Here is a 25,618-nt window from a genome sequence, read left to right on the forward strand (position 1 = left end):
CTCAATTGATATTTTTTCTATAGTACCTCTCACTGCAAAGTGAACAGTTGATCTGCAATAATGTGTGGCACAGCATTTCTCGACCTTCAAGATACCTTGCTCGTAATAGCAGTATACTCAACCAACTCCTCCAAAGCACTCCCATGCTCCCTCCCGATAACCTCAGCATGCCTTTCCGACCGCGGCGTGATCGAGCAAGGAAACGGCAAAGGGATTGAGTTGAAGCCCTCAGAGTAGGCAAATCTACCAATCGTTAGTACCCACATCGACTCGCGTTGCAATAACTTACATATCAACCTCGATATCCTGACCCTTCTCATCCTTCTCGGGCTTGACATCAAAACCCCAAAGGATACGCGCAATGTTAAGTGTCACAGACGCATTACCGAGATGCATACCTGGACAAATACGTCGACCCCAGCCAAAGGCGCTGTGTCCCAAAGTGCCGGGGTAGTCACGTTCTTCCATGAAACGTTCAGGCCTGAACTCGTGAGGTTGAGGGAAATCCGACTCGTTGAGATGAACTGTCGCCATTAGTAACCTTTTCCAAAGAAGATACAAAATACTCACGTGTCCAGAGAGGAGCAATAATCGTGCTCCCCTTGGGAATAAACATCCCCTTGTACACATAATCCGCCGTACTAGCATGTGGTGTTCCACCAAGCACAGCAACAGGTCTCCACCTCAGAGTCTCAGAAGCAATAGCCCTGACATACTCCAGCTTCGGCAGATCATCAAAAGTGGGAAGACGATCACTTCCGATAACGCGATCGAGTTCTTCTCGAGCTTTGGGAATGAACTGAGGTCCGAATTTGACGCAGGCGAGAAGGAAGCTGGCTAATGATCCGGCAGACTAGCATAATCAGTACTGTGTAGATAAGTGATTCATGATTGGGAAGGGTGACCTACGGTTTCGACACCGGCACCAAAGGGTGAACCAGCCGTATAAGCAATTTCTAGATCCGTCATTCCGAGATTATGTTGTTCTTCGAGAAGATGTTTTGCGAAACATGTCGGCGCAGTACCCTTCGCTACCTTTTCGCGCACTTCGTTCATAAGTTCGGTGTATAGCTGAATATCCTTTTCGCGCTGTTGCAGGACTTGCTTCTTCCAAGGTGCGAAGAAGCTGGGGACGTATTTGAGTGCGGGATACCGTTCGACGGCGTATTTGCCAGGGATACTGGTATCGTCAGTGAGGGTCGTGATGGTGATGGGGACGGGGGACGTACTTGACCATCGTCAAACGCTCCATAGCCTCGGCATTTCTCTTAACGACAATGTCGCTTCTGACGTCTTCGACTCTCCTTCCATAAGTAACCGTCACAATAACACTAGCAGCATACCTCTCCAAGTGCACCCTAAACCCTCTCGGATCCTTCAAAAGCTCAAACATCAAAACCTTACTCTCAAGACTCTGAACAGGTCTATAGCTCTCACTCTGCCTCTGCATAAACCCACTATGCAAAAGCTTTCTCCAGCGTCTCCAATACGAATTATACGGTGCCATAAGACCTCTCATGCCACTCGAAAGAAGTTCGCCGCCCATGATGAAGCGTGGTCGTGATGAAAATACCGCGCCGCGCTTTTCGAGGAGATCCCATGCTGCTTGGGCTGAGCCAAGAATTATGGTTGGTGTGGGACCGAGCTGGAGGTAGACTACGTCGCCGTATTGTTGGGAGAGCGCTTGGAACCAGAGCCATGGTTTTTTTATGCCTGTTTTTATGGTTTTGGGGCCGGGGGGAAGGTGGTGTCTGTGGGAGTAGAGTTTGTATTCTTGTTGAAGCTGAAAATGTCAGTAGATGGATCATCTGCGTGGGGCGAACATACTCTTGGGAAGTTGAGGACTAGATATGCTAGACCGACCGCAACAGCGGCGTAAATGAGAATTTTGACAACCATTGTGTCGGTTACGAAAGCATTGACCAGGAGTAAAAGATGTGTCTGCTGTCACCCGGTAATAAACCCGTTGGATCCATGCATTTCCAACTGCCACCTCTATTTGCCGAGGGAAAAAGCCACCCCCGCGTCATGAATCATACTAAAACACCCAATAGCGATCCAATGACTCTCAATTACAGTCTAAGGACTCTTAACGACGGTCTAATGGCTCTCAATCACGCCCTAGGGATGCTTGGCAGTTGCAACCGAGCAGCTTATTCCCACAACCCCGCATCCTAAACGGCAAACGGTAAAGTCAACGTTCCTTCGACGCGGGGACCCCACGCTCGTTTAACATCCTTGTCTTCGGACAATGTTTTCCCGAAGGAAGATAAAGAGGATGCATGATACGACGATTTTCTCTTCTTGGTTCATCGGAAATACAGTGAAGACAAGATGAAAAGTGACGCTTGGCTGAGTAAACCATTCTTAACCTCCATTTTCCTAGGAATTGGAGGTTTCCTCTATGGCTTGTAAGTCACTACGTTCGTTGAAATGAATGTATGCTAAAGGATTAGTGATTCGGGTATCATAACGCCCAGTTTGGCACTGGGGACTTTTGTCCGATACTTCGGGAATCCGCCTCCGCCTTTGAGAGGAGCGATCGTATCTATGTACCAAGCAGGAGGTAAGCAAGAACGTTATCTCTAGGGTACAGATGCTAATCAGTGACAGCATGGCTTGGAAGTGCTTCGGTTGGCATCACAAGTGACAGGCTTGGTCGTCGGAAGGCTATTGCTTTTGGATGTATTTGGGGTGTCATCGGTGGTGCTATCATGGCTGGAGCGGCACATGTTGCTATGCGTAAGTCATCTCGGTCTCAGGGTCGTTCATTATTGACGATTTAGTTATCATCGGTCGCATGTTGGTTGGTTTCGCGGTCGGTACAATCACAGGCGTATCCCCAGTCTTCGGGGCAGAAATTGCGAAGACCCACGAACGTGCCAAAGTCACAGCCGTTAACCAAATGAGTACGTCCACCACCCCAAATAACCCTTCTATGCTGACCTTCCAGTGACCGCCTGGGGCTTCTTCGTAGCCCTCTGGATCGGCGTCGCAGAAGGGAAATGGGAGAACCCCAATCAATGGCGTCTCGGATTCGCAATCCAAAGTATCCCCGCTCTCGTCCTTGGCGTCGGTGTTTTGTTCCTCAGCGAATCGCCCAGATGGCTATGTCTGAAAGGCCGTCATGATGAAGCCGAGAAGGCCTTTCGAAACTATCACTTTGACGGCACCAATGAGGAATGGTGTCGTACGGAGTTCACGGTTATTCAAGTTAACATTTCTGAAGAGCAGCAAGCCCAAGGTCGTCTTTCTTGGGGCGATTTACTGAAGACACCTTCATTCAGAAAGAGACTTTTTGTGGGTTCTTTTGTTTGGGCGGCGGCTATGTTGTCCGGCATATCATTCGTACAGTATTATCAGACCGCTATCTACGCAACGCTGCAATTCAACGAAGATCGTCAGCTTCTTGTCAGTGGCCTCTACGGATCTGTTGCGCCCGTCGCATGCTTTATCTCGCTGTTCTTCGTGGATAAGATTGGGCGAAAGAAGATTCTGGTCATCAGCTCTTCCCTTCTTTCGGTTTGTTACCTGATCATTACCATCCTGGCAGCCAAGTTCCCGGCTATTCCTGGTCAACCTACAAATGCTGCGGCACAGAGGGGTTTGATTGCGTGTATTTTTGCTGTTTCGGCGAATTACTCTGCTTTGCTGGGACCGATGACTTGGATCATTCCGTAAGTTTATTAGTCAACGTCCGTATGGATTGTGCTAATTGAGACAGTCCTGAGGTTTTCACGACTGAGCTTCGAGCCAAGGCGAATGCTCTGGTGCAAGTTGTTCATTACTCGATTAGTTTGATCATCACACAATGCTCGCCAATTGCCCTGGCTGGGGTCGGCTGGAAATATTATGTTAGTTACCCACTCGGCTATGACATCCCACACTGACATTCTTAGATCCTCTTTATCCTGACAAATGCACTCTGTGCAATTATCTTTTTCTTCGTGTATCCCGAAACCCGAGGTAAGTCCGCCCCATTTTGTGACCGTAGCGCACCATGTTGACCTTATTAGGCAAATCTCTCGAGGAAATTGATGAGATCTTTGGTGATGTCAAGATTGTACATGAGGAAGATGTAAGGTTTTCGGAGAAGGCTGGTGTTGATGTTATGGAAAGACGCGATAGCCGCGTTTTTCAGCAGTAGATACCCTGGACGCGATTGAGTGTTCCACTGCACACAAATCCAAGGCTCCTCAGCTTTGTGGTCTCGTTCTCCATCTTTATGTGTCAAAAGAACATGTTGATGTTAACGAGGAAATGTTTAATAACTAACCTGCTGGAAGGAGAATATCTTTTATGGTACCTATTATAATATTAACTTTATAAGTTACAAAACATTACCTGTATTAGCACCACTGAGGCATTGACATTTCTTATCACAACAGCTGCTCATTATCGCCACCAGCAAAGGTAATACATCGGTTAGCATGAATTTCTGCCTGTTCTCATTAAGATGGTGTGCAGCTTGCAGCTCCCGACCAGGCTGTGCACCACTCCAGTCCTGCATCGTCCTTGTCACGTAGCGTATGGCTATTGGAGATGAACCACCATTTTGGCTGACAACATCGCTCCAATCATGTCTAGATTACTCCGTGCGGGGTAAGTGAAGACAGTCCTAGATTAGGCGGCAATGACGCCCAGGTCACCGATGCCTTAGCTTAAATAGTTCAGATAATGGGTAACAGAAACTATTCTGAACATTTACCATTGACCTAACATACACTTCCGTCAAAGGTTATCTTTTCAATACAATGCAAGAAGACGACTTGAACATCCCCCTGAGCAACACTGTCAAAGGCCGTGGAAAGTCAATTGCCTCACTTCTCGAGGAGATTGAAGGACACCAACTACCCGCGGTGAAATGCTTAAGTTTTATCTGGGAGCTAGAGTGCCTCCAGATCCATCGGAACCCACGTAAGAAGCTTAGACTCATACGCGACAAGATCAATGCCTTCAAGGAAAAAGACTATATCGCCCTGTCTTACACTTGGGACAACTCTGAGCACGAAAGCCCGGAGAAGGGGAAGTACCTTGTGCAAACTAGAGACGAACGCCGTCGATTCCTTCCATCGCCAGTTCGAGACTGCGTTTTTGACCGTGTGCTTTCGTTTATGCGAGCACGAAGTCTTCGAAATCTTTGGATCGACAGACATTGTGTCAGGCAATGGGCCTGCAACACGAACGATACATGTCCCCACAGGAGATGCAACGAGAAACAGCGCGCACTTGAGACTATGGATCTGGTCTACAGTCAGAGTAACCATCCCCTGTCCTTACTCGGAACGCCAATCGAGTGGGAGCATGAACTTGATCTATTAAATGGAATCGTTAGCGGAAAGCTTATCAAGGAACTCAAAACAACAGAACATGAGAAGGTTCTGCAAGCATTGGATTTATTGAGTAGAATAACGAAAGATCGTTGGTGGACCAGGGGATGGATATTCCAGGAAAGTTATCGAGGACGGAGAAAAATGACACTACTCATCCGACATTCTCCGTTCTTGGAGGCAAAGAAACAGTACTATGGGCGTTTCTCAAATGTTCCAAATGAGATCTGTATCAAGGCCGCCACTTTCAGCAAAACCAGTACCGACCTCTGCCTTGCGATCCGCGACGAAATACCACGAGACGATGTGTTATATCGCACGGAACAAATCCTGGGAGCGGTAGGGGCATATACAATCTTATTAAAGAGAACCATGCCTATGACCCCCACAGTCATTGATGACATACAGAGACGAAGGCTGGGTGAACCATGGGATAAACTGGCAATCATTGCTAATTGTTGCCAATACGACACTCTCATAAACTATAAGCAAATGGAAAAGCCAAAGAGCCTCAGTATATCGACGCTAGCGATGTATATCCTTAACGGAGAGATTATTCGAAATGAGCCTCTAAAGGACCGTTCCTCGTTGCTCGAAGAAACCCTACCCGAGTTCTTGAAAAAGCAAGCATTCGACGGGTTTTGCCCTCCAAAGAGTCAGCCCGATCTTACTTTCAATAAAGGCTGTCGGTTTGTTGACGTTAAAATTACACCAATTGGCATCAAGACAAAAGGTCATCTTTGGAAATTGGGCAGAATCATTGATACCTCAAGATTTCGACTTCCATTGCCAGAGGCACAGGAAAAGCTTTGCTCTTTTAATGAGGACGAACAACAGCACCTCGCCTGGCTGGTTGCTGAATTGAAGAGTTTGAATGAGGCAACTCTCGCTCGGCATGTTGAGAGGCTTTTGAACTATGATCGCACCAGGCCAGATGGAAACTGGGAGAAAGAAACGTTTTCTAGATGGTACATGCGTATCATGGTAAAAGAGCTGGTTGAGGCGATCAAAAAAGGAAAGCCACTGAGACTAGCACGAATTTGGAGCTCTCAGAGAAACAACAATCCGTGCACTGCTGTATTTATCTGGGACGCCGATGTTGCTAAAAATAGCGGCCTTGAAGATAAACCACACAGGTGCGACCATTACGGGAAGAGAGAAAGAAGACCAAAGTTTGCTTTCACCGCTTCGAGACCTCTTAAGCGCGGGTATCAAGACCGTGGTACCAATGATCTGGACCACCATGTGTCACTTGAAGTCAAGTTGTCATCGTTGGTGGATAGGCCTCCTGATGATCATCATCAACTTTTCATTAAACGTTGGCTTGTGGGATTATGCTTCTTCTATGATTTCCCTACGACCGATGTAATCTTTCCATGGCCGTCCTCGTTTCATACAGTCAATCATTAATCCATTTCCTTGTGTATTTAATTATCAGTACTGGCTGCGGCCGTATGAGAGCCAACGGCGATAAAGAAACGTGATTAATTTTTTTGCTTAGAAGGCGCCACAAGGTCGTCACACAGTTCGCCGAATCCCAAGTTCCGGCCATCTGACCTATGAACATGGCATCCCACCAAAATTCCGCATGCACACATAGCCATCCCTCCTAACCCCCCTGGTTCGGATTTACAATCAATAAGTCGCACTAGTTGACAGGTAAAGATTAGCCAAGTAGCAGTGATAAACCAGGTTCTCGATCGCCTTCAGCGTCACCAATCAATAGGCTGCAAAGTGCTGAGTTTAAACCATATGTTCATTTTATTGAATAGAAACGGCATGATACGAGAACATAAACATTGATGATAAAACAGGCTCAGTAAAGGGGCAATTTATATGCATCAAAGTCATATATCCAGCTGTCAATGGAATGCTGGTCATAAACGCAGTCCAGTGAAGTTCCATTGCCAGACCACAACGGGCGAAGAGGCCAGCGGCAGATAGTCTCAATACCACCATGTCCATCCAGAGTCTCAGGCGCAACCCCACTCTCGACCCATTCAATAACAGTCTGCAAAGTGGTCTGCGGCCAACCACCGTTCGGCTGGTTAGAATTGCTACCGCAGTGTGCTCCACCAGGAACAAGGTACAGCCGATAAAAATCATCGAGGGCAGCAATGCTTTCATTGTAGCTCTTATCTGCAAACATGACACTGCGGACAGAGTCGTAGTAGTGTACCGATGAGCCAGCCGGGATTGAATCATCTGATTTCCCGTGGACGTGAATCACCTTTCCACCCGCAGATTGGAAGTCGCTTAGATCAGGGTAAGTGGTCTGGAGAGAATCGGTGTACTTGTTCTGGCCGTAGATCATCCACTCCTTGAGCGTGTCGTAGGTGACCTTGTCGAGGGTGGAGAGCGTGCTGGTGTTTTGGAGTTGGAGGTAGCGGGCAACCCACTCACCGCCAAGACCGCTGATACTCAGGCCCCAGGTCTCGGTCTCTTCATCGTAGTAGGTTGCAAGATCCGAGAAGCTTGATCCGGGCTGGTAATTGAGATAGACGCGACGTCCCTTAGAATCATGGAGGCCGTTGAGGAACTGTTGAACCACAGCAACACCCTCTTCCGTGACCATGCCCTTCTGAGCAGGAGTAGATGGCTGAGCAAACTGTCGAGCCCGAAGCGCTCCTGGACCACCTTGAGAGCCCGATGCAGTGCAAGAGTAAGACTCTCCGATCGTGGTGTTGAGGTTGAAGTGGAGCTTGCAGAGATCAGAGCGCGATACAACAGCGTCATGTCTACCGTCCAAACCATCACAAGCAGCAATAGTCAAGTTCAGGATTTTGTCCAGCTCGCACGAAGGAGGGTAGTAGTCCAAGGTCTGCTCGACAAGATTGCCAAACAAGTGGTTGACTTGCTGCTGACCGTAGCGGAAGGCTGGTGCTCCAATAGCAGCACCATCAAACTGATCTGCAAAGCGCTGGACTTGACTCCAGCCTTCACGACCACCCTCTGAGCAACCTCGGTAGTAAGAATAGACCTTCTCGCTCTTGGAAACATTGTACACGTTCCTTGCCAGCTCCTTGCCAAGCAGAGCAAGTTCATGATGGGCTTGGTAGCCGAACATGTAGACTGACTGCCAGTTGATGGTACCGTTGGCCAGGAGGAAGACTTCATCCCACTGCGTGTCGAATGATCCAAATCCTCCATCAGTGAGTCCGGAGACAGCACCGACTATGAGCCCAGAGGGGGCATACTGGCTTCCCGAGTTGATAGCAAGTCCGCCTCCACCAGTAGAGACGTAGCGGTTCTGGGACTTGCTAGGAGCAGGGAGCCAATAGGAAACATGAACAACGTCATCGGGAATACCATTGTGTGAGTAGGCGAAAGTGAGGTTGCAGTAGTCAGCGCTGGCGGTGGGGTACCATTCAGACTGGAAGGTAGCATTCGAGACCAGTGACGTGTGAACTGAATTCGGGTTAATGGTGATGCCGGATAGAGAATTGTCGGCAGGAAGTGCTGATTTGACATAGTCCTTCGAGCATATGTCGCTCAAGGTAGCAGCGTGAACGGCTGCTGCAAAGAGTACAGCGCCTGCGAAAGTCGACCACATGATAACCGCCCCAAGATAGTTGAGTGAAGTGTTGCAAAGAAAGGAACAACAGTTTCTTAGTTAGACAAGTTCGCTTTACAGATCAAGTTCATGTCTTATAAATATGAAATCGGGAATCTAGCATCCCACATCCCATGCACTCGACCCCGGGATTACGAATGCGATCTCAGCTTCGGGATAGCCCCACTGGCCTTAATAACTACCTAGTGGCGAAGTTTGGGGGTGACGGTTCACGAAGTGGAGACCTAGAAGAGCTAATCATGAGATGTCGGCGGAATTGACACAATACTGGGCCGCATAGATGGCCTGTCCAAAATGAGACGTGATCCTTTATTACCTTGTTCATGCTACATTCGCAACGCGCTTCGCATTGGCGGAATATGTAGATTGCACCCTTTAGGTTTGTCGTCATTGATGTATTCTTCCCTCGCGAATACCCCACCGCCATGGTCTCTTCTCAAGAAATGAACCTGTCTCTTGTAACAAATGCGACCATCCGGATCAGATATGACTTCTAACTCCTGCTTGACTTGTACAGTGAAGAAACGTTGTTCTTCCGGAGGTAAAGTTTCATCTGCCTGTTTGAAACTCATTTTGCTGTCGTCTAACAAGATGTCGTGTTCGAGTTCGATCTGACGTCTGCCAACTCTATATAGAGTGCCTACGTCGAAAAGGCCCTCTTTAGCTGGACCGAGTCTCGGTACCAATGACAAAGCTTCGGTACGGATCTTGAGATTCCGGCATTTCATGACAGCGAAGAAAGTCAGGGGTAATAGACCCATCTCGAAAGTGAAGCTACTGTCTGGGACGTGTTCTTGTTGAGCAATGTTCCATGCAGCTGCAGCTTTTCTTGCCAAATCTACGATGTTTCGGAAGTCGTCCAGATGCTGATCGTACCACATCTCTGTCGCCTTGTGTGGTTTGTGAATGTATATGCTCGTGACTCTATGCTTGATCTGCATACCGTAGAAAGCATACTTTTTTGTGGCGGAGGAAGCAGGAATGATATGCTCCAGGTTCCTGGCTTTCAACTCCCACTCATCCAATAGTGCGATAAGAGTAGGCCTCTGGTTATCATACCCGTCCAGAATACACTCCATCGCTCGAAACATGAGGTTGTCAATGAAGGACTGAGCCTCTGCAATATTAGTAAACTCTTGAGGCACAGCCTCATCAAGGCCAATGAGTTTCGGTAGGCGCATGGACTGCATACCGCCGAAGAAGAACGGTATAAGGCTTAAGCGACGAAATATGGGGACAAGGTGGTGTCGCGCCCAACCTGGACAACCGGAGTCGTTTAGAATCATGATGCCGTGCCTACAGTGCTGGAGAGCGGAATAAATATCTCCCTGCAGATACTCAATGCAGATAAAGAGGACGCAAAGCAACAGAATCAGCTGCTCGTCACCCAACGACTTGACCTGTTGAATAGCAGCGTTGTAGTGACCAATTGCAAACGTGCTACCGCATATCTGGCGCGTAATCCTCGAACCCCTAGCGAATTCCTCGTAGAGCGAACTAATCGACAAAACGGCGTGGCGGACAGTAGGCTCGAAGTGGCTGAACTGCATGACCAGATGTGTCCAGAAATAAGAGTCTGTTGAACCCGACAAGACTGGACCGGCCATTTTGGTAAAGAACTGGAAAGCCCTGCCCTCTTTTTGGTTTCGTGCGGCTAGTTGGGTAGGTCTGTACCATGTAAGGCCGGACTGATCCTCGTAACCACCGCATACACGGCGCGAAGACGTGCATCGCCGACATGACGGCTTTACCTCATCGCACTTTAATTTGCGGGCTCTATCCAAAGTCAAGGTCAGTGGCTTCTATGACAAGATGAGTTAGACAAACGTACTTGCAGGTCCGGCACCCGGTCCTAACATGCTGCCCCATTTGCGCTAGCTGTGGCGTGGGGCTGTCCCGAGCGAATAGGCGAGAATGAGTATGATGGGAAATCTAACAGAGAAAGAAATGACTGTACCGGAGGAGAATTGGGATTCGAAGAATGGGGACGAGAGACGCGTGGCGGCAAAATGGGTGGTCCAAGCATCCACCGATTTGGCCTTTACTCTGCCGATTCTTTGTGGGGCTGCCCCGAGCTATTGTGGAGGATGTTGACGGTAATAACGGGGATTGCTCTGTAACTACCGACAGTCCTACCCTAAATTATCTTTAGCGCAGGGAATTTCCTTAACGTCAACATCCTTAATTCCCGTGCTGACAGTCAAAGACGAGATGTTAACCGGGTCGACGATGCCGATTAAATTATCATGGGAGCAGCATCTGCTGTATCTCGTTTTTTTGGAAATTTTGATATCGCTTAGTGAACAGTGGCCTGGCTCGCTGTATTGAACGCGATCTTTTTCCATTGAAAGAACAAACGTCTTTGCTTGGCAGCCTCCAAGAAAAATGTTTTCGCAAGCAGAACGCCCTAGAACGGTACAGGTTTTAAGGCTTGCAGGTCCTGACCACATCGCGCAGTAGCAACTCATTGCTTGGGCTAATCTGCAATGGCCTTGTCAAGACTTAAGAAAAGTTATCAGCGTATTAGTTCCACGTGCTCTAGGCTACGTCATTTACTTCAACTCGTCTAATGCAATATGTTGTTGGTTAATTGCTTGTTGCATATTAACATTAATGAGCAACCTGCATGACAGACTCCAGGATCCCCTCTCTGTCTTGACGTGGCGTAATGTGATTTGTCGCCTCACAATGTCTGGTTGCCTACGATGGTTCTAGGTCTGACTTCATAATAAGAAACAAAACATCTTTCTCCATCGCGAAATGGCCGGAAATAGCATGGAAAGCTTGACGAGTGGCGTTGAGGCTATCTCTACACAGCCCAATGCTACAATACCACGATACATGATTATCCACCGGGTGGAATGTCCTGGATCAACCCCAGATCATTCTAATCATCCTCACATTTCTCTTTATCGAGACGTTCCACGTCTGTTTGCTGGCGACAACAACGCTAGCCGCCTCAGGGGTCAAATGCCAGATGAAGAAGCCCAGCTACGTGCCAAAAAGGATGCTGATATTTCTTTCATCATACACCGCACCTACAACTGCCTTGAATACCACACCGCATTATTTGATGCCTTACGAGAGACATCGGTGGACTCTTTGCCACCTGATCGGACTTTCCGAACTTATCTCTTACCAATCGATGCTTTTGATGCTGTAGCGGAAAGAGAGTATATGGAGATCGTATCGACCAATTTGAACAACGGGATAGAAGCAGTAAAGGAGGCAGATACTAGACACGATTCCTTGGACAAGTCATCGTTACTGGGCTGGAATCGAGAACACAACATGGTGGCACCATACTTTCATCGCTGTCACACTCGCAGCCTACTTCGGGACCATGTTCCCCAACTACCAGAATTTCAAAGTCAGCACATCGACCTCCTTCTTGAATACCTGGATGAAAACTTTGGCCACGAATATCAAGAAGCCGAGAAGCTTTTTAATGATGGGCTTGTAAGCAGGAAACATTTTCACAAACTATTTGGGCCAAGAGAGATACTGGTCACTGTTGAAGACGGCCATCACATCGCCATGGTTTCAAGATATCCTCCTCTCGCTGGTTCGAATCCGATAAGGCTTGAGTGCGAAACGTGGAACTTCGATGGCTGCTTTGCAATGCACAAAAAGACTGTCATCATACCCTGGCCAAAGCATGTTTCAGACTTGGACACAGTCCCAATAAGGTCTCTCCATATCTTTCCTCTAAAACTCGATCAACAACTTGAGCATCGCCTGAGAAAACGTGGGGAGTTTTGTTGGCAACTACGAAAACCGAGATTAGTTCATTACAGTGCCCCACGCGGGGTTCTCGATTACCGCATGGTAATTGATGTCTATGTATTACCGGATCATATGCTGACTCTACTGAACAGGAAAATGGTCGGTATATGGTCGATATCGACACTTATCGTCGTTTCCACAAGCCAAATATCCTTGCGAACACGGCCATTGAGCACGTTGGAGCGTGCCTTCCATTAAAGGCCACCGAGTCAAACTCACCTCCTGCTGGAACCTTTGCCCTTCTACTGCCACCGATAACTTACGGTTTCGGTTTCCACGACAAGAAGTGGCGTTGGTTAACCCAAATCTGACTGACGAGAGACTACGCTGATAACGGCTTTGTAGGAAAACTTTCAATAGATTACGCGGCTGATGTAGCCTGGGACGAGGATGTGTTTAATATACCGATCCTTTGGCAAGAAGTCAATGACAACCTAAGTTCGCTTCAACTCGAGAAAAAGACATCCAAAGATGTCGAAGCCGGTCAGGGCCAGGGCAGGGTGATACAGCTTCATAGTGGGCCAAAAATTAGCCGCACGGTCGCAGCTGCGGCCCTCGCCGAATCAGCCAAGAAGCCCTTATATCAATTAGCACCTCATGAAATAGGTGTAGAGCCTGAACAAGTGGAGAATAATATCGAAGAAGCGTTCTATCGCGGTGGTTTGTGGGATGCAGGTATGTTTGCAATTCCGGCCTTTTCAGACACCAACTTTGTGCTTAGCTAATGACTTCAAGTAATTCATTTGAAAGATTGCGATCCTTTCATTGGTTATCAGAAAGAACACACTTTGGCGGGTACATCAAGGGCCTCGATCATTTTACAGGCAATAAACAGATATCATGGTATCGTTATCCTTACAATGAGCCATCAAGGTCGGTTCCACGTTTCATAGCTCCTCTCCAGCTTGAGATTCTTTAACTAATCTGTTCTTAGATAGTCTAGATGCAAGCGCCCTCTGGCATGAAGTTCAGACAGTTAGCCTCAGATAATGACTTGATTATACTCAACTATTTACAATTCGGCCTGTTGCTTGAGGATTGATACGTCACAGCCGCCATTACAATATCATCAAGAGTTTATACAATAGACAATGTCCTTTTTCTTTGATTATAAGAAATTTTGTTTCTATACCCCAAGACTATGTCCTCTCGTAATTAGTCAACTAGATTTATATACCCTGTTAATTACATATTAAACATATACTATCTATCATAGCCAATATGCAATAGTTGATCACATACCTAAGCTAAAAACCATTGGCAGCCCCGCAAGAGAGAGCTACTTTTTATCCCTCATCACCTGGATCCCCTCCACTGAGCGAGAGATTTGTACACCCCTTGGTAACAGAATGAGACTCATCAATACCCACACGCGAGCTTTCGAGGAGTTCTATGGAAGGAAAGTTCCAAAGTACGCAATTCTTTCACATACTTGGGGGCAGGACGAGGTCACGTTTCAAGATTGGATAGATTCAGCGTCGGTGCTCCAGAAATCGGGATTCACCAAGGTCATCGAGGCCTGTGAACAAGCCAGAAATGATGACTACTCTTATATATGGATCGACACCAATTGCATCGATAAATCCAGCTCGGCTGAGCTCACAGAAGCTATCAACTCGATGTTCGCCTGGTACAGCAAAGCCGATGTTTGTTACGCCTATCTTTCAAATGTTCCGACTTTCAAACCGTTGTCTTATTCGGAAGAGTTCCGGCAAAGTCGCTGGTTCAAGAGGGGATGGACACTGCAGGAGCTCCTTGCCCCTGGGTACGTTGTCTTTTACGCAGCTGACTGGTCATGTATTGGGACAAGGTCTACTCTTATGCACGACATTGCCGAGGCTACAGGCATAGGTATAAGGTATCTCTGCGCCGACCAAAAGCCAGTGACCACCACTCGAGAAGACTGGTCAGAAGTTCGAACCCAGGTGTGTCATGAAGCATCGGTAGCTGAAAGGATGTCCTGGCTATCCCGTCGCGAGACAACAAGGATTGAGGACATGGCATACTGTATGTTGGGTATATTTGGTATCCACATGCCCCTCATGTACGGTGAAGGGTCCAGAGCCTTCTTGCGGCTTCAAGAGGAGATTCTAAAAACCTCAGACGATCACTCACTATTTTGCTGGTCATGGGCTACCAGTGAGAGCCAAGGCAGCCTTCTTGCCTCTCGACCACATAGCTTCCTAGACGCCTCGTCCTATAAACGTCATAGGATCGGTAGAGAGCCATCTCCGTACGCGGTTGCTAATTCAGGTCTCTCCATTCGGCTTCCTGTAATACAATGCTGGTCCCCGGACATTTACATTGCTGTTCTCAATGTCGAGCTGGCCGGGACGGACAGAAATGTTGGCATAGCCCTAAGAAGACTAATTCGTGCTGGAAGACAATCCCGTACTGAGATCTATACTCGAACTTCATATCTGGACGTTCCTATTCCGCTAGCCGTAGCGCACCATCAGGGTAGGCCACCTACAGACATGTACATTCCAGTACAGCGTGCCGATACAGAGAGCACGAGGGCAAGAGCGATTACTAGCCAAAGTCAATGTACGGCAGGTGCATTGCTATCTTTTGGTCTGGCAGGCTGCGACTCCGCAAGAAGCAAGTTTGGTGAAATACGAACGTTTCCGCCTGATCGGTTCTCCCATGCTGACAGCATACTTGTGATATGCCCTACCAGTCACGACCAGGTACCCGGTCCCAACTGGCTACAAAGGATGAGTCAAAAGAACTCAGGTTTCCTCGGAGCCACCATTGCTGAGTTTACCACGACGCGAGGGCCAGAAATGATTGTTTTCGTTGTCACCACTACAAATCAGGGTTCTTATCTTATACCTAGATGGCACTACTGCGAGCTCGCATGCTTTCTATCAGAGCCAGAGATAAATGATCTTGGCATGGGGAAATCTCTTCCTCAGGAGGCCTTTCAAACTTTTGAGAGGATACTAAGCGATCCTGACTATGCTGAGAGGAGGAATAACGACTCACCAGAAGGTCTGCTGTATGTTCAACAAGCGGAACATGGGTTCACAACCACTGATTCATCCATGTTGATACATTTCGACCTCGGTCTGAATTCAAACGCAGTAATCAGATAAGTATGGATTCTAATTCATATCTGATATAGCTTCTGAAGCTTTAACTAACAGCAATGAGACAATAGGTCGTGACGCAATATGCAGGCTTGGGTATCATACGGAACGAGATGTCAGATTATAAACGGACCATGGAAAGAAGTCATTGCTGTGTGGGGTCATACGTTCATATGCTTTATAATGCGTTATATTATAGTTATTGCTTACTTCTGTGGTGGTCGTGTAACCTTTATCACTCTGCTGTCCGTAGACAGTATGAATATAGGCCTACATGAATCCGATTACTTCCGTATTGGTCAAACCTATTCATAACTAGTAACCTAGCAGTCCTCCATCGTATTACTTCGCGTTTTCTCTTCATATCAAAAAGAACAAACTTTTCCATCGAGAGATTTTATTGATGTATGCTTGTTGCTATTCGAGGCCTTGGAGGGCCCGAGTCCACAATACAGCTGAATTCGGTTCTACAAGCAGCCGTGAAATGAGTATAAAAATTTCCCTACTGGCTTATGTCTTGTTGAAGAACAAACAGTCGCATACCATTGTTGACAGTTATTTATTGCGGGCTCCTTGCTTCTGCGTTCTTACGTTGGTTGTGTCTGCGCAGCCACCTGAAAGTAATCGAGTTAGCACACCTTGTCGACACTGAATTATTAGGCCTCTTTTACTAACCACAAGAAGACGACAACAAACGTCAGCACCGGCACTCCCAAACCGATACTCACCCCCACAATGATCTTGTTTGAAACACCACCTGTCTCGCGGTCGAAGAAAGATCGCGATGAAGATGGTCCAGCGGCTGCAGCATATTGCGCATTTGCTCCAAAGGGAACGGGACTCTGCACCTTTTTCACACTCGAGGACTGGGCCGGGAATTTAGGGGTCTCGCCTGAAGGTACCGTAGTGACGTGAGTCATGACTGACGAAGATGTCGCAGTAGTCTGGAGAGACGCAGGACAATTAATCATGCCAGTTGATTTGCATGACACACCCGAGTAGATGACCGTCGACGAGATTGTTGTTGTAACGATAGAGCCTTCCAAAAACAACGCACCTCGTCCTTGAGCTTCGTCCGTCGTGACTGTTACAGCAGATGTAGTGGCTGAAATCGTGGAAGTGGAAGTCATTTGGCAAAGGCTTTCCGTCTTCGTACCATACATCGAAAATGATGTCTCAGGCATTGGCCCCCATGCATGGTCATTCAACGCCAGTGTTGCCCCAGCGGCAGCTTCAACGTTGAACTCGAAGCCGAGCCCAAGCTGGCATCCGTTATCATCACCCACACTAATTTCCGCCTCGAATTGAGCGACGTTGGCGAAGACGCTCACTTCACCGCCAGCACCGAATTCCTGGGGTTTGCCGAAGATGCTCATCGTATGATTCTGTAGCTCCAGTCCTGCTTTCAGTTCTATGCGCAGCGCGCCCGTGACCTTTCCACTGCCGGAAGTTACGGCTACAGGTAGAAACTCAAACTGACCGCCAGGGCTGTACAAATCAGTAAGTTGCGGTTGAATTGTTGGGGGTATACTTACAAATCAGGTTCCGAGATGTTCGCTGAGAACATGCCGATGTCAACCACCATGCTGTCGTCAACCTTGAGATGAAAGCCACCTTGAAGCTGAACCTCGACTTCAGCTGTAAGAACAAGATCAATCGCCACGACTGCACCGGCGTAGGCCTCCGGCAAGGCGATTCCCAGCGAAGAGGATGATCTGAATAGTGACATCGTGTATGTCGCACTTGCTGCAAGAGTAACTTCCAGTTCCAGATATAATTCGAAATCCTCCAGCACAAAGCTCATAGATAGATCTGGAATAGGTTCAATCTCTGGGAGGTTGAAGTCGATATCAATGGTTGGGAACTCAAATGAGTCAAGGTGAAATGCTTCCATGAGTGCGGAGGAAATTTCCTTGGCGCCGTCTTTGAACAACGTAACTATTTGACCAGTCACATTTGTGATCTTTTCCTGCAAGTCGTCCAAGGCGTCAAAAAGAGGTTGGCTTCCCTCGAGGATCCTTCTGATTCTCTCCACGACACTGTCTGTGATATCTTCAAAATATCTTTCGAGATTTGTCGCTACTTCTTTGGCCTCTTTAGTCATATCGGTCATGAAGTCCTTTACCGTGCCAACCACCTTGTCAACGACAATCTTAATGGCATCTGAGTCTATCTCAAGAACCTCGATAACCTTGTCCCCTACTTTATCCGCAATCTTTTCTACTTGGTCCTCCAGGACCTCTTTAGCATTGTCGAGCTTTTCAGCACCTTTGGTAAGTTGCTTTTGAAGGGGCCCGAAAGCTTCCGTTGTGATATTATCGATGGTATCACCGATTGATTTCTTGTAGTCGATGAAACGGTCGATCACGTTTCCATCTCCTGGTACTTTTAGTGTGGCTTGGGCTGTTCCTTTGATGTAACACAGGACACAAGCGATTTCGACACTGAACTCGATCGTAGTATTTTCTGTCTCCGATAATACTCTACCAGCTCTGTGCATTAGACTTGAAATTATAATTGTGCTGTCTGAGGAGAGACTACTTACCCGCCAATTTTGAACAGAGTTACATCTTTCCAAGTCGTGTCAAGTTTTGTTCTGTCACTTTGAAACGTCTGTTCCCTTGCGAAGAGAGCTTTGTGGTCTCCAACAGCCGAATGAAGGACTGGTCCGCATCTCGGGGAATTAGGTAGGCCTTCGCCTGAAGACCGCATGTTTCAAGTTTGTCGATATTCTTTGATATTACCAGCCTTTAGAAATTTCCCTGCGCCGCCGCGCACCACGCCTGAAAATGAAGCCTCAGCCACCGTACACCCTTCTGTAAGCTCACCGAGTCGCAGCCTGCCATGCAGCAGGCCAAGATGGTCATCAAGCTCATAGTCATCGCCCTCATGACCTCCGTTCTATTTTAACGGCTGGTTGCTTTGGTGCTCATGGTCATTCTGCTTTCTGTCGATAGACGGTATCGATATACACCCGCATGGTTCCAAAAGTCAATCCAGTCACTTCCCCATTAGTCAAGCTCCTTCACAAAGAACAATCAAGAACTGCTGGACTGCTGGACTGCGATAGAGACCGGATCGATATCAACCTGCACATTCTTGAGGTATCGATGTCTTGCTCCGAATATCCACCAAACACCAGAGAACAGAAACGTTGCACCAACAATAAGTGCGGCCCAGTTCATATTGCCAATATTCTCACCTGTGACCGGAAGATATAACGGCATGCTAATAAGAAGTTAGTAGTCACATCTCGCTCGAAGGTGTTGTACGTACACGTAGATGACAATAGTCAGTAAAGCCCATGCAACGGCAACGTAGTTCACAAAGTATCCCCATCTGCCAAGATCGAAGTGGGGGCGAGGGGGCAGAATTGAACGACCTCGGACAAGAGCCTATTGAGAGAGTCAGAAGCTGAGTGATGGCGCGAATGAACAGTACCCACAACTGTTACTGGTATCGCATAGGCAAGGGCGAAACAAACTCCAGCACCACTGACAATGGCGTTGTAGGCTAATTCACTGCCTAGAGAGATAAGTCCAATAATAACCTCAACCACCATAATAGCATAGATAAAGTTTAAAGGGATTTGTAGCTTGTGGTCGATCTTAACAAGACGATGGGACCATGGGAATGCATTGTCCTCTGCCATGCGCCATCCAAGACGGGAGCACGAAGACAGAATACCGGTGCAAACAAGTAGCTAAATAGTTAGCTAACGTGATAAAAGAGTGAGGTCGTTCAACTTACATTTACAACGGCAAAGACGATCGCGATGTAGATACCAGCGTACTCATTTCCCGCCACGTCCGAGAACCAAGTGACATAAGGTGACCTAACCATAAGCTTGAGTCAGGGAAAGAGGGTTTGGAAAACTTACAAGGATGTCACATACTCGGCGTAATTGCCACAACAAAATAGTAAAATAAGATCAGTGACGATAGTAGCAATTCCAGAAAGGGCCATGGACCAAACCATGGCTCTCTGTGCAGTGTTAGGTAACACCGAATTCCTACGCAGTGGAGAGACTTACTGGTGCATCTTGAGACGCATTCTTCATCTCCTCAACCAAATGCATCATGCTATCCGTACCATAAAGGCCATACAGAGGACTATAGAAGCTGAGTATGAAAACCCATCCGCTATTGGTGTATCCCGAATTATTTATGAACTTAGCAAATACGAATTTGGCGCTGGATTTGGGAGCTGTGGCGAGCAGAGTAATAGCCCAGCCAAAAAAGCCCAGGATCGTGAAAACGGCGCCGACGGAGCTGTAGAAAGGAAGCGCACTGGGCTTCAAGTTCATCAAGAACGGGATAGTCAACAGTCCAAAATATATCAAAAGTGTTTGGTAAGGCTTCCAATCAATATTTGGGTGAAAGATGGACACCATGGTACCAATGATGTTAGCTGTGTTCAAGGCGCACGATGATCCAGTAGCAGTCTCAGCCAGAAGCAGACACCATCCGACGAAGTATGATAGAAACGGTCTATACTTTTCAGTAGCGAGCTTCTGCACGTAGAATTGCTGACCACCAGCTGTAGGCCAGATTCCACAGTATTCAGCGAGTGAGGCCATGAGTAGGGTTTGGCCGATGGCGACGATAATGGACCCGTATAGAAGGGAGGCTGGACCGCCGACATCAAAAATTACTCCGTAGAAAACGACGACGCATGTCCATGTCGCGCTGATCATAACTTGGTAAGCGCATACTGCACGACTGTCAGTATGACTCAAAGAATGGGCTGATAGGTGGAGAATTCACGTGTCCAGAAATTGTAGACGCGATGCAACTCGGCCGACTTTCCAAGAGAGTTGAGATACGCATCATCGGTATCGTACTCAGAATGGCTGGCCTCGAGGACGGAGCCATCGTGATGGATTGGCCCAGCTTTGAACTCTTCTTTGGGAGGGTCCATGTCTATTGGAGACCGGAGTTAAAGAACACTCTTGTTGAGAAAAATGGGAACAATGCTTTAATAAAGAGTTACTGGTGGAGAACGAGGATAGGAAAGATCTACGACTGATTTTTTAATTACGAAAACACGAAGCAACATAAACAGAGAGTAGAGTCTAGATCGAATGCGGGGAAGATAACGTCGGGACAACGTTCACCAATGATGAGCTAGCCTGGTATCGCTCACATTCCATCCAAACGCCTCCTTTCTCTTCTGGGCTGTTGGTTTAAGGTTTCTCGGCAGACACCGCGTTGCCGTTCCCTTCCCGACCCGCCCAGACCGTCGACGGACGTTAAAATGCCTCCGGCTTCGCTCCACAGACCAACCTTGACGAGATAGTGCGAACCATTGAATGTAGTGTCTTCGAGATGATGGAGTCAATCTGAGAAGGGTATGTTTTGAGACAACGTCTCAGGTATGGATAACACGAAAGACTGACAGAAACTACTAACCTTTGAATAACGTCACTATGTCTCCTTATATAACCCTCTTCATTCCAAGGCTCACTGTCTCAGGTCGCGCTCAATACAAGTCTATCAATTACCTGTTTGAGCTTCTATTGAACTTGATTTGTGACCGCCACTTACGTGGAATAAAGGAAGGGATGCAGGTAGTGACGATGTCTCTGATAGCTTTTAGGTCTTCTGATGGCCTCTTACTATCTATAAATACAGAACAGAGACCTCAGAAAGTATCTGTAAACCTAGACTCGCCTCCTCCATTGGCATCCTTTATCTGACATTTACTGCTCTTGAACAAACTTTAAGTTATTGCAGCACAGTTTCCCTTTTACTGTCTATATCACCAACCTCCTTCATACACTTCTTGCTCGTTCAACATAAAGTTCATCGCAATCATTACCACCCTGGCCGCATGTGCTGCGACAGCTGTGGCCCAAGCAGGCCGCTCTTGTAATTTTAACGGCAACCCTAAAGGAAGAGTAGTCTGCTGTGACTCGGCTATTCCTGCCGTTGGAAAGTTGACGTGTTTGACACCATCCAGCGGGCGAACCTGCAGAAGCAATCAAGAGCGCTACTGCTGCAATGCCGGCGTTCTGGTAAGTACATTCCATCGTGTTTCAAGACATCAGGTGAAGGCTGACTACTCTTTCTAGGGTCGTCTTGTTATCGTTACCGCCGCGAACTGCAATACATTGTAGAGCAATAAGACAGTGGCTACAAAATGAATATTCGGGTTAGGGTCAGGATTAGGTTTCAATTATTCAAATTTGCAAGCAGCACGGGACTATTGTACAATAGAAGGACCAAACTTTCACCCATCTATAACATTCTAAGATCCGTTTATCACTAATTCATCCTGCCTCTGTAACTGTATCTGCCACCATTCATCCGGGGTCTGATTAGCATCATTCAATTTGACATCTTACTCCGTCACTGTACCCAGTCTTGTGTTACTTTTGCCCAGAATTCTTGCTATAACTGAGGGCGTGATTTGCTGTGTTCAATTGTTTTCACCCACGTCAGATCTTTTGAACACGCCCTTATCGGTCACACCTCCTTTGCCAGTGCATATCTACGGGAAGCCACTCTGAGCCTCGATGGACTCAAACAGCCAGATAAATTACCAATGTACTACAGCCATGTACTAATATTGAAGTGTTTTCCAATTGAAGTTCTGAAGAGCTTTAAAGGATGTATATTTAGAACTTCGGTCAGCTGAAACACATGACGTCGCGGGTCATATATAGACAGTCCCTCAATATGCTTTAGTTCTGCTAAGGACACTATTAGGCCAGATCCTCTACCACAGTCTGACCTTGAACCTCGATCCTAAATTGCAAAAACCTTCCAGACTCTCTATCTACCGCTCGATCAACGTTCTGGCCAAAGCCTTTTCTGGGTGCAAATGCCGGAATACGTTCAATGCTTGACGCAGTTTCGGCATCCCCACGGTACTTGGCTTTCATCAAGACTCCGAGGTCGGCTGAGTCGCCACTATCTCGAACCCGAAGTTCTACAACGTCTCCTGTTTCCAGGGGACCTATTTTCGGCTGTAGATCAGGCGGGGACTCCAAAGTGAACCAGGCTTTGTTGGTGCTTGGTGCTGGATAAAGGAACCCTGAAGCGTCTATGTCCACGATTGGATCGGTTGCTCCCAAGAATTTGGCTTGTTCTGGCATTGCTTCGTTGAAAATGAAGGTCTTGGCACCATAAACGTGCTGTGTATATCGTCAGGATGACCCTTGTCAACGGAGAATTAACTTACCTTTTCACTTCTCCCTTTCTCAACCCACCGTTCCAATACCCAGTTCGAGCGCTTCTCTTGATCATCTGCGTATGTGATGCACCCCCGTGAGATCTGACGAAAAATCTCCTTCTTGGAAGTTCCAACGGAGGGAGATGATTGACCAGTGGAAATCCACTCCAGTGTCTCTTCTATTGCTTCAGGTTAAACCACTTCTGAACAACGGGTACCAAGGTCTTGATACACTTACTAAGGATATTTGGAGACTCCACTGCTACGAGTGGTTTGTTTGTTTCCGTATTGATGAGGCGAATTCTTGTTTGAACGCGTTTCCCAGCACATGAACCCCCGTCAGAAATACCAGCTGCTTTCCGGAATTGCGCCTCTGTGCCCTCGAACCCTTTGAACGTGCTGATTAGCTGTGTCAGAGGGACGATGTCACCTTGCTGTTGTTCGGTCATCGCTTAGCGCATTGAAACCAAGGCATGTGGAGCCGACCTTACCTCGACAATACGCCAGTTGCGGAAGTTTCCAACGGTGCTACACCATTCAGGAGGACTAAAAACAGGTTAATATATTGCAATGGAATCCCAACTGATCACTCACTTATTGCACAGCGTGGTGTTGCCTCCAGTGGCCTCCCACGACATATTGCTCGAAAAGTCTTGCTTCTTTGTGCTGTTTGAGTCTGCGCCACCAGAAGCATGACTCGCCTCAGCAGAGGCCGTAACGCCATATCCAGAGACAGAGACGGCTGCAGAAGCCTTGAGAGAGTTCTCTCTTTCCGATTGTTCTTCTTTGCTGTTGGAATCAATCTGGTGTGAAGAGATAAGTCGGCCACCGATTTGGACCCTTCGTGAGAAAACATGTCCTAATACAGAATTTTTGTCAGCCGAGCCGTTGTCGGTTAGGAGTGCAATAGAACGAACCGTATTTCTCTCCGAAGGACACTACATCGTCTTTTGTTTTTACACTGGCGATATCTGACTTGACTTCGTCCGTGAGTTCAAGGGATCCTGCATCTAAAAACACAGTAACGCGTGGAAACTAGTCGGAAGGTGAGCAAAAGCTTGGCAAGTGCCCATAGAAACTTACGCTATAAATCACGTGGATCTTCTGATGCTGCTCATCATTCGCAGTGACGTCCTTACTACCTTCTTGCATAGAGAATCCAGCTTTCGCTGCCGCAGAAACACCCCAAAGTCCGCCGCCACTAATTCACTATCAGCCAATGACTAGAACGATGGGTTGTGGGTTTAACATACGCCGAGGCCTCGATTGAACTCTGACTAAACGAGCTCTTGGCCATTGAGGATTGCAGGCTGTTCTGCGTTTCAACAACAGTCATGGAGGAGGAGTCATCAACTCTGAACCGCGGGATGTGAGCTGGAAGCTATACGAGGTACTCAGTAATGCTCTGGGTGTGCATAGGACAAGGAACATCAATTGCTTACCGCCCCAAGTTCACCTGCCGTCGAGGCACCCTTGTTAGAGGCCTCAGGAGCAGCGATCTCGTAGGAATCGAAGAATCGCTTCTTGAGCTGAAAGGCTGTTGTGAGCCATTAGTCAGTAGCCGATGGCCACGCCAAAAGACGATGCTTACCGTTAAATGGAGTCCTTTCCACTGAGTGGTTCTTGGTCTTCCCTTTCTCTTTAATAGCCAAGCGCTGCCCACTGAGCAGACAATTGGTCCTGACGATGACGCTCCAATCTCTCTCGGACAATTCAGCTGCGACGCTTGGACTCGCCATTAGTTCGCTGCTTGCAATAGTTTTTAATGACTCACGATGGCTTAGAGCCCGTGGTTGCAGTCCACTTATCACCCTGGAAGGCAGATTTAAGTAACTGGGCCCTGAGGTGACTGAGTTCCGGGGCTTTCTGTGTCTTGGTTAGTGTTCCATTGTAAGGAAGATACAGGTGTATCTAAACATACCTTTAGCTTCAAGTCGAGTTGCTTTTTGAGGAACTCCTGCGTTGCATTATCGGTTTTGGTCTGGACCTTTCGCTTTTTGTAGTAGACTTTGAGGGTCTGGTGGATCATATCAGTGCTGGCATCGACTGCCTTTCCGTCTTTCTCGATCTTCTCCTCCTCGACTGCATTTTCAGCGACATTTCCATCGGTCTTTTCGTCGCTTTTGGTGTCATCGTCATCATCACTACCTTTGTCACCTTCAGCAACTTGACTAACGTACACGCTGAGATTCATATGGTCGGCCATTTCGGCGCCAAAGCTGTCGCAAAACGGATTTCGCGCACTGCAGATCACATGTAAATCAATATCATGTTCAACCTGACCTATGTTTGGAAAACATACTCAAGTGATCCAAGAACCTTGTGCTGCACAAGGAGGCGTCGAATGACCTCCAACTTGAGCTCTTCAGGCTTTTTCTCCTCTAGAAACTCGAGTGTCTGTTTCTGCTTGCATGTTTTCGTACCAGGCTCATAGGTGAAAACCTGAAGGATGTTGCTTAGCCTTTATTAGCTTGTGGGAATCTCACGGATGCTATTCTGCTAGCCACTCACGTTTTCGTCTCGACTGCGGCCATCTTGAACGGTTGCTGTGACTAGTCTTTGCAGGATGAAGTGAGTAAAATTGGAATTGTTTAAGTGATGGACCTCCGGAGTAAATGTGGTCGTCGAAAGCGATTTGATGTTTCCTTTGAAGAGTACAC

General features: G+C 47.4%; 8 protein-coding genes across 8 annotated transcripts; 2 read left to right on the forward strand and 6 right to left on the reverse strand.

Annotated features, from left to right (window-relative positions):
* Nucleotides 1–86: 86 nt before the first annotated feature.
* Nucleotides 87–1,899, reverse strand: FIESC28_00758 (uncharacterized protein; the record flags this gene model as incomplete). The annotated part of the gene is made up of 6 exons (XM_031154909.1): nucleotides 87–243; nucleotides 290–524; nucleotides 571–853; nucleotides 910–1,180; nucleotides 1,230–1,783; nucleotides 1,828–1,899. 6 exons carry the CDS (start codon nucleotides 1,897–1,899, stop codon nucleotides 87–89), a joined length of 1,572 nt encoding a protein of 523 aa, XP_031021055.1.
* Nucleotides 1,900–2,334: 435 nt separating this feature from the next.
* On the forward strand, nucleotides 2,335–4,147 carry FIESC28_00759 (uncharacterized protein; the record flags this gene model as incomplete). Its single annotated transcript, XM_031154910.1, has 8 exons — nucleotides 2,335–2,411; nucleotides 2,457–2,566; nucleotides 2,614–2,742; nucleotides 2,787–2,909; nucleotides 2,954–3,677; nucleotides 3,725–3,854; nucleotides 3,900–3,966; nucleotides 4,017–4,147. The coding sequence occupies 8 exons, from the start codon at nucleotides 2,335–2,337 to the stop codon at nucleotides 4,145–4,147; spliced, it is 1,491 nt and encodes a 496-aa protein (XP_031021056.1).
* A 2,999-nt stretch (nucleotides 4,148–7,146) lies between these two features.
* On the reverse strand, nucleotides 7,147–8,883 carry FIESC28_00760 (uncharacterized protein; the record flags this gene model as incomplete). Its single annotated transcript, XM_031154911.1, has 1 exon — nucleotides 7,147–8,883. One exon carries the CDS (start codon nucleotides 8,881–8,883, stop codon nucleotides 7,147–7,149), a length of 1,737 nt encoding a protein of 578 aa, XP_031021057.1.
* Nucleotides 8,884–9,230: 347 nt separating this feature from the next.
* Nucleotides 9,231–10,511, reverse strand: FIESC28_00761 (uncharacterized protein; the record flags this gene model as incomplete). Its single annotated transcript, XM_031154912.1, has 1 exon — nucleotides 9,231–10,511. The coding sequence occupies one exon, from the start codon at nucleotides 10,509–10,511 to the stop codon at nucleotides 9,231–9,233; it is 1,281 nt and encodes a 426-aa protein (XP_031021058.1).
* Nucleotides 10,512–11,664: 1,153 nt separating this feature from the next.
* Nucleotides 11,665–15,788, forward strand: FIESC28_00762 (uncharacterized protein; the record flags this gene model as incomplete). Its single annotated transcript, XM_031154913.1, has 5 exons — nucleotides 11,665–12,363; nucleotides 12,783–12,981; nucleotides 13,036–13,365; nucleotides 13,412–13,424; nucleotides 13,955–15,788. The coding sequence occupies 5 exons, from the start codon at nucleotides 11,665–11,667 to the stop codon at nucleotides 15,786–15,788; spliced, it is 3,075 nt and encodes a 1,024-aa protein (XP_031021059.1).
* A 581-nt stretch (nucleotides 15,789–16,369) lies between these two features.
* Nucleotides 16,370–18,494, reverse strand: FIESC28_00763 (uncharacterized protein; the record flags this gene model as incomplete). Its single annotated transcript, XM_031154914.1, has 5 exons — nucleotides 16,370–16,396; nucleotides 16,511–16,887; nucleotides 16,939–17,270; nucleotides 17,318–18,274; nucleotides 18,328–18,494. The coding sequence occupies 5 exons, from the start codon at nucleotides 18,492–18,494 to the stop codon at nucleotides 16,370–16,372; spliced, it is 1,860 nt and encodes a 619-aa protein (XP_031021060.1).
* A 326-nt stretch (nucleotides 18,495–18,820) lies between these two features.
* FIESC28_00764 (uncharacterized protein) lies at nucleotides 18,821–20,702 on the reverse strand (the record flags this gene model as incomplete). Its single annotated transcript, XM_031154915.1, has 7 exons — nucleotides 18,821–19,010; nucleotides 19,059–19,177; nucleotides 19,228–19,485; nucleotides 19,533–19,617; nucleotides 19,663–19,766; nucleotides 19,816–20,495; nucleotides 20,549–20,702. The coding sequence occupies 7 exons, from the start codon at nucleotides 20,700–20,702 to the stop codon at nucleotides 18,821–18,823; spliced, it is 1,590 nt and encodes a 529-aa protein (XP_031021061.1).
* Nucleotides 20,703–22,488: 1,786 nt separating this feature from the next.
* FIESC28_00765 (uncharacterized protein) lies at nucleotides 22,489–25,492 on the reverse strand (the record flags this gene model as incomplete). Its single annotated transcript, XM_031154916.1, has 14 exons — nucleotides 22,489–22,920; nucleotides 22,968–23,137; nucleotides 23,197–23,392; nucleotides 23,450–23,504; nucleotides 23,553–23,817; nucleotides 23,876–23,993; nucleotides 24,042–24,159; nucleotides 24,212–24,339; nucleotides 24,401–24,495; nucleotides 24,550–24,683; nucleotides 24,733–24,824; nucleotides 24,880–25,201; nucleotides 25,261–25,413; nucleotides 25,470–25,492. The coding sequence occupies 14 exons, from the start codon at nucleotides 25,490–25,492 to the stop codon at nucleotides 22,489–22,491; spliced, it is 2,301 nt and encodes a 766-aa protein (XP_031021062.1).
* Between the last annotated feature and the right edge of the window lie 126 nt (nucleotides 25,493–25,618).

This window comes from Fusarium coffeatum, assembly GCF_003316985.1.
Source record: "Fusarium coffeatum strain FIESC_28 chromosome Unknown BRIP53273_contig_21, whole genome shotgun sequence".
NCBI lineage: Eukaryota > Fungi > Ascomycota > Sordariomycetes > Hypocreales > Nectriaceae > Fusarium > Fusarium coffeatum.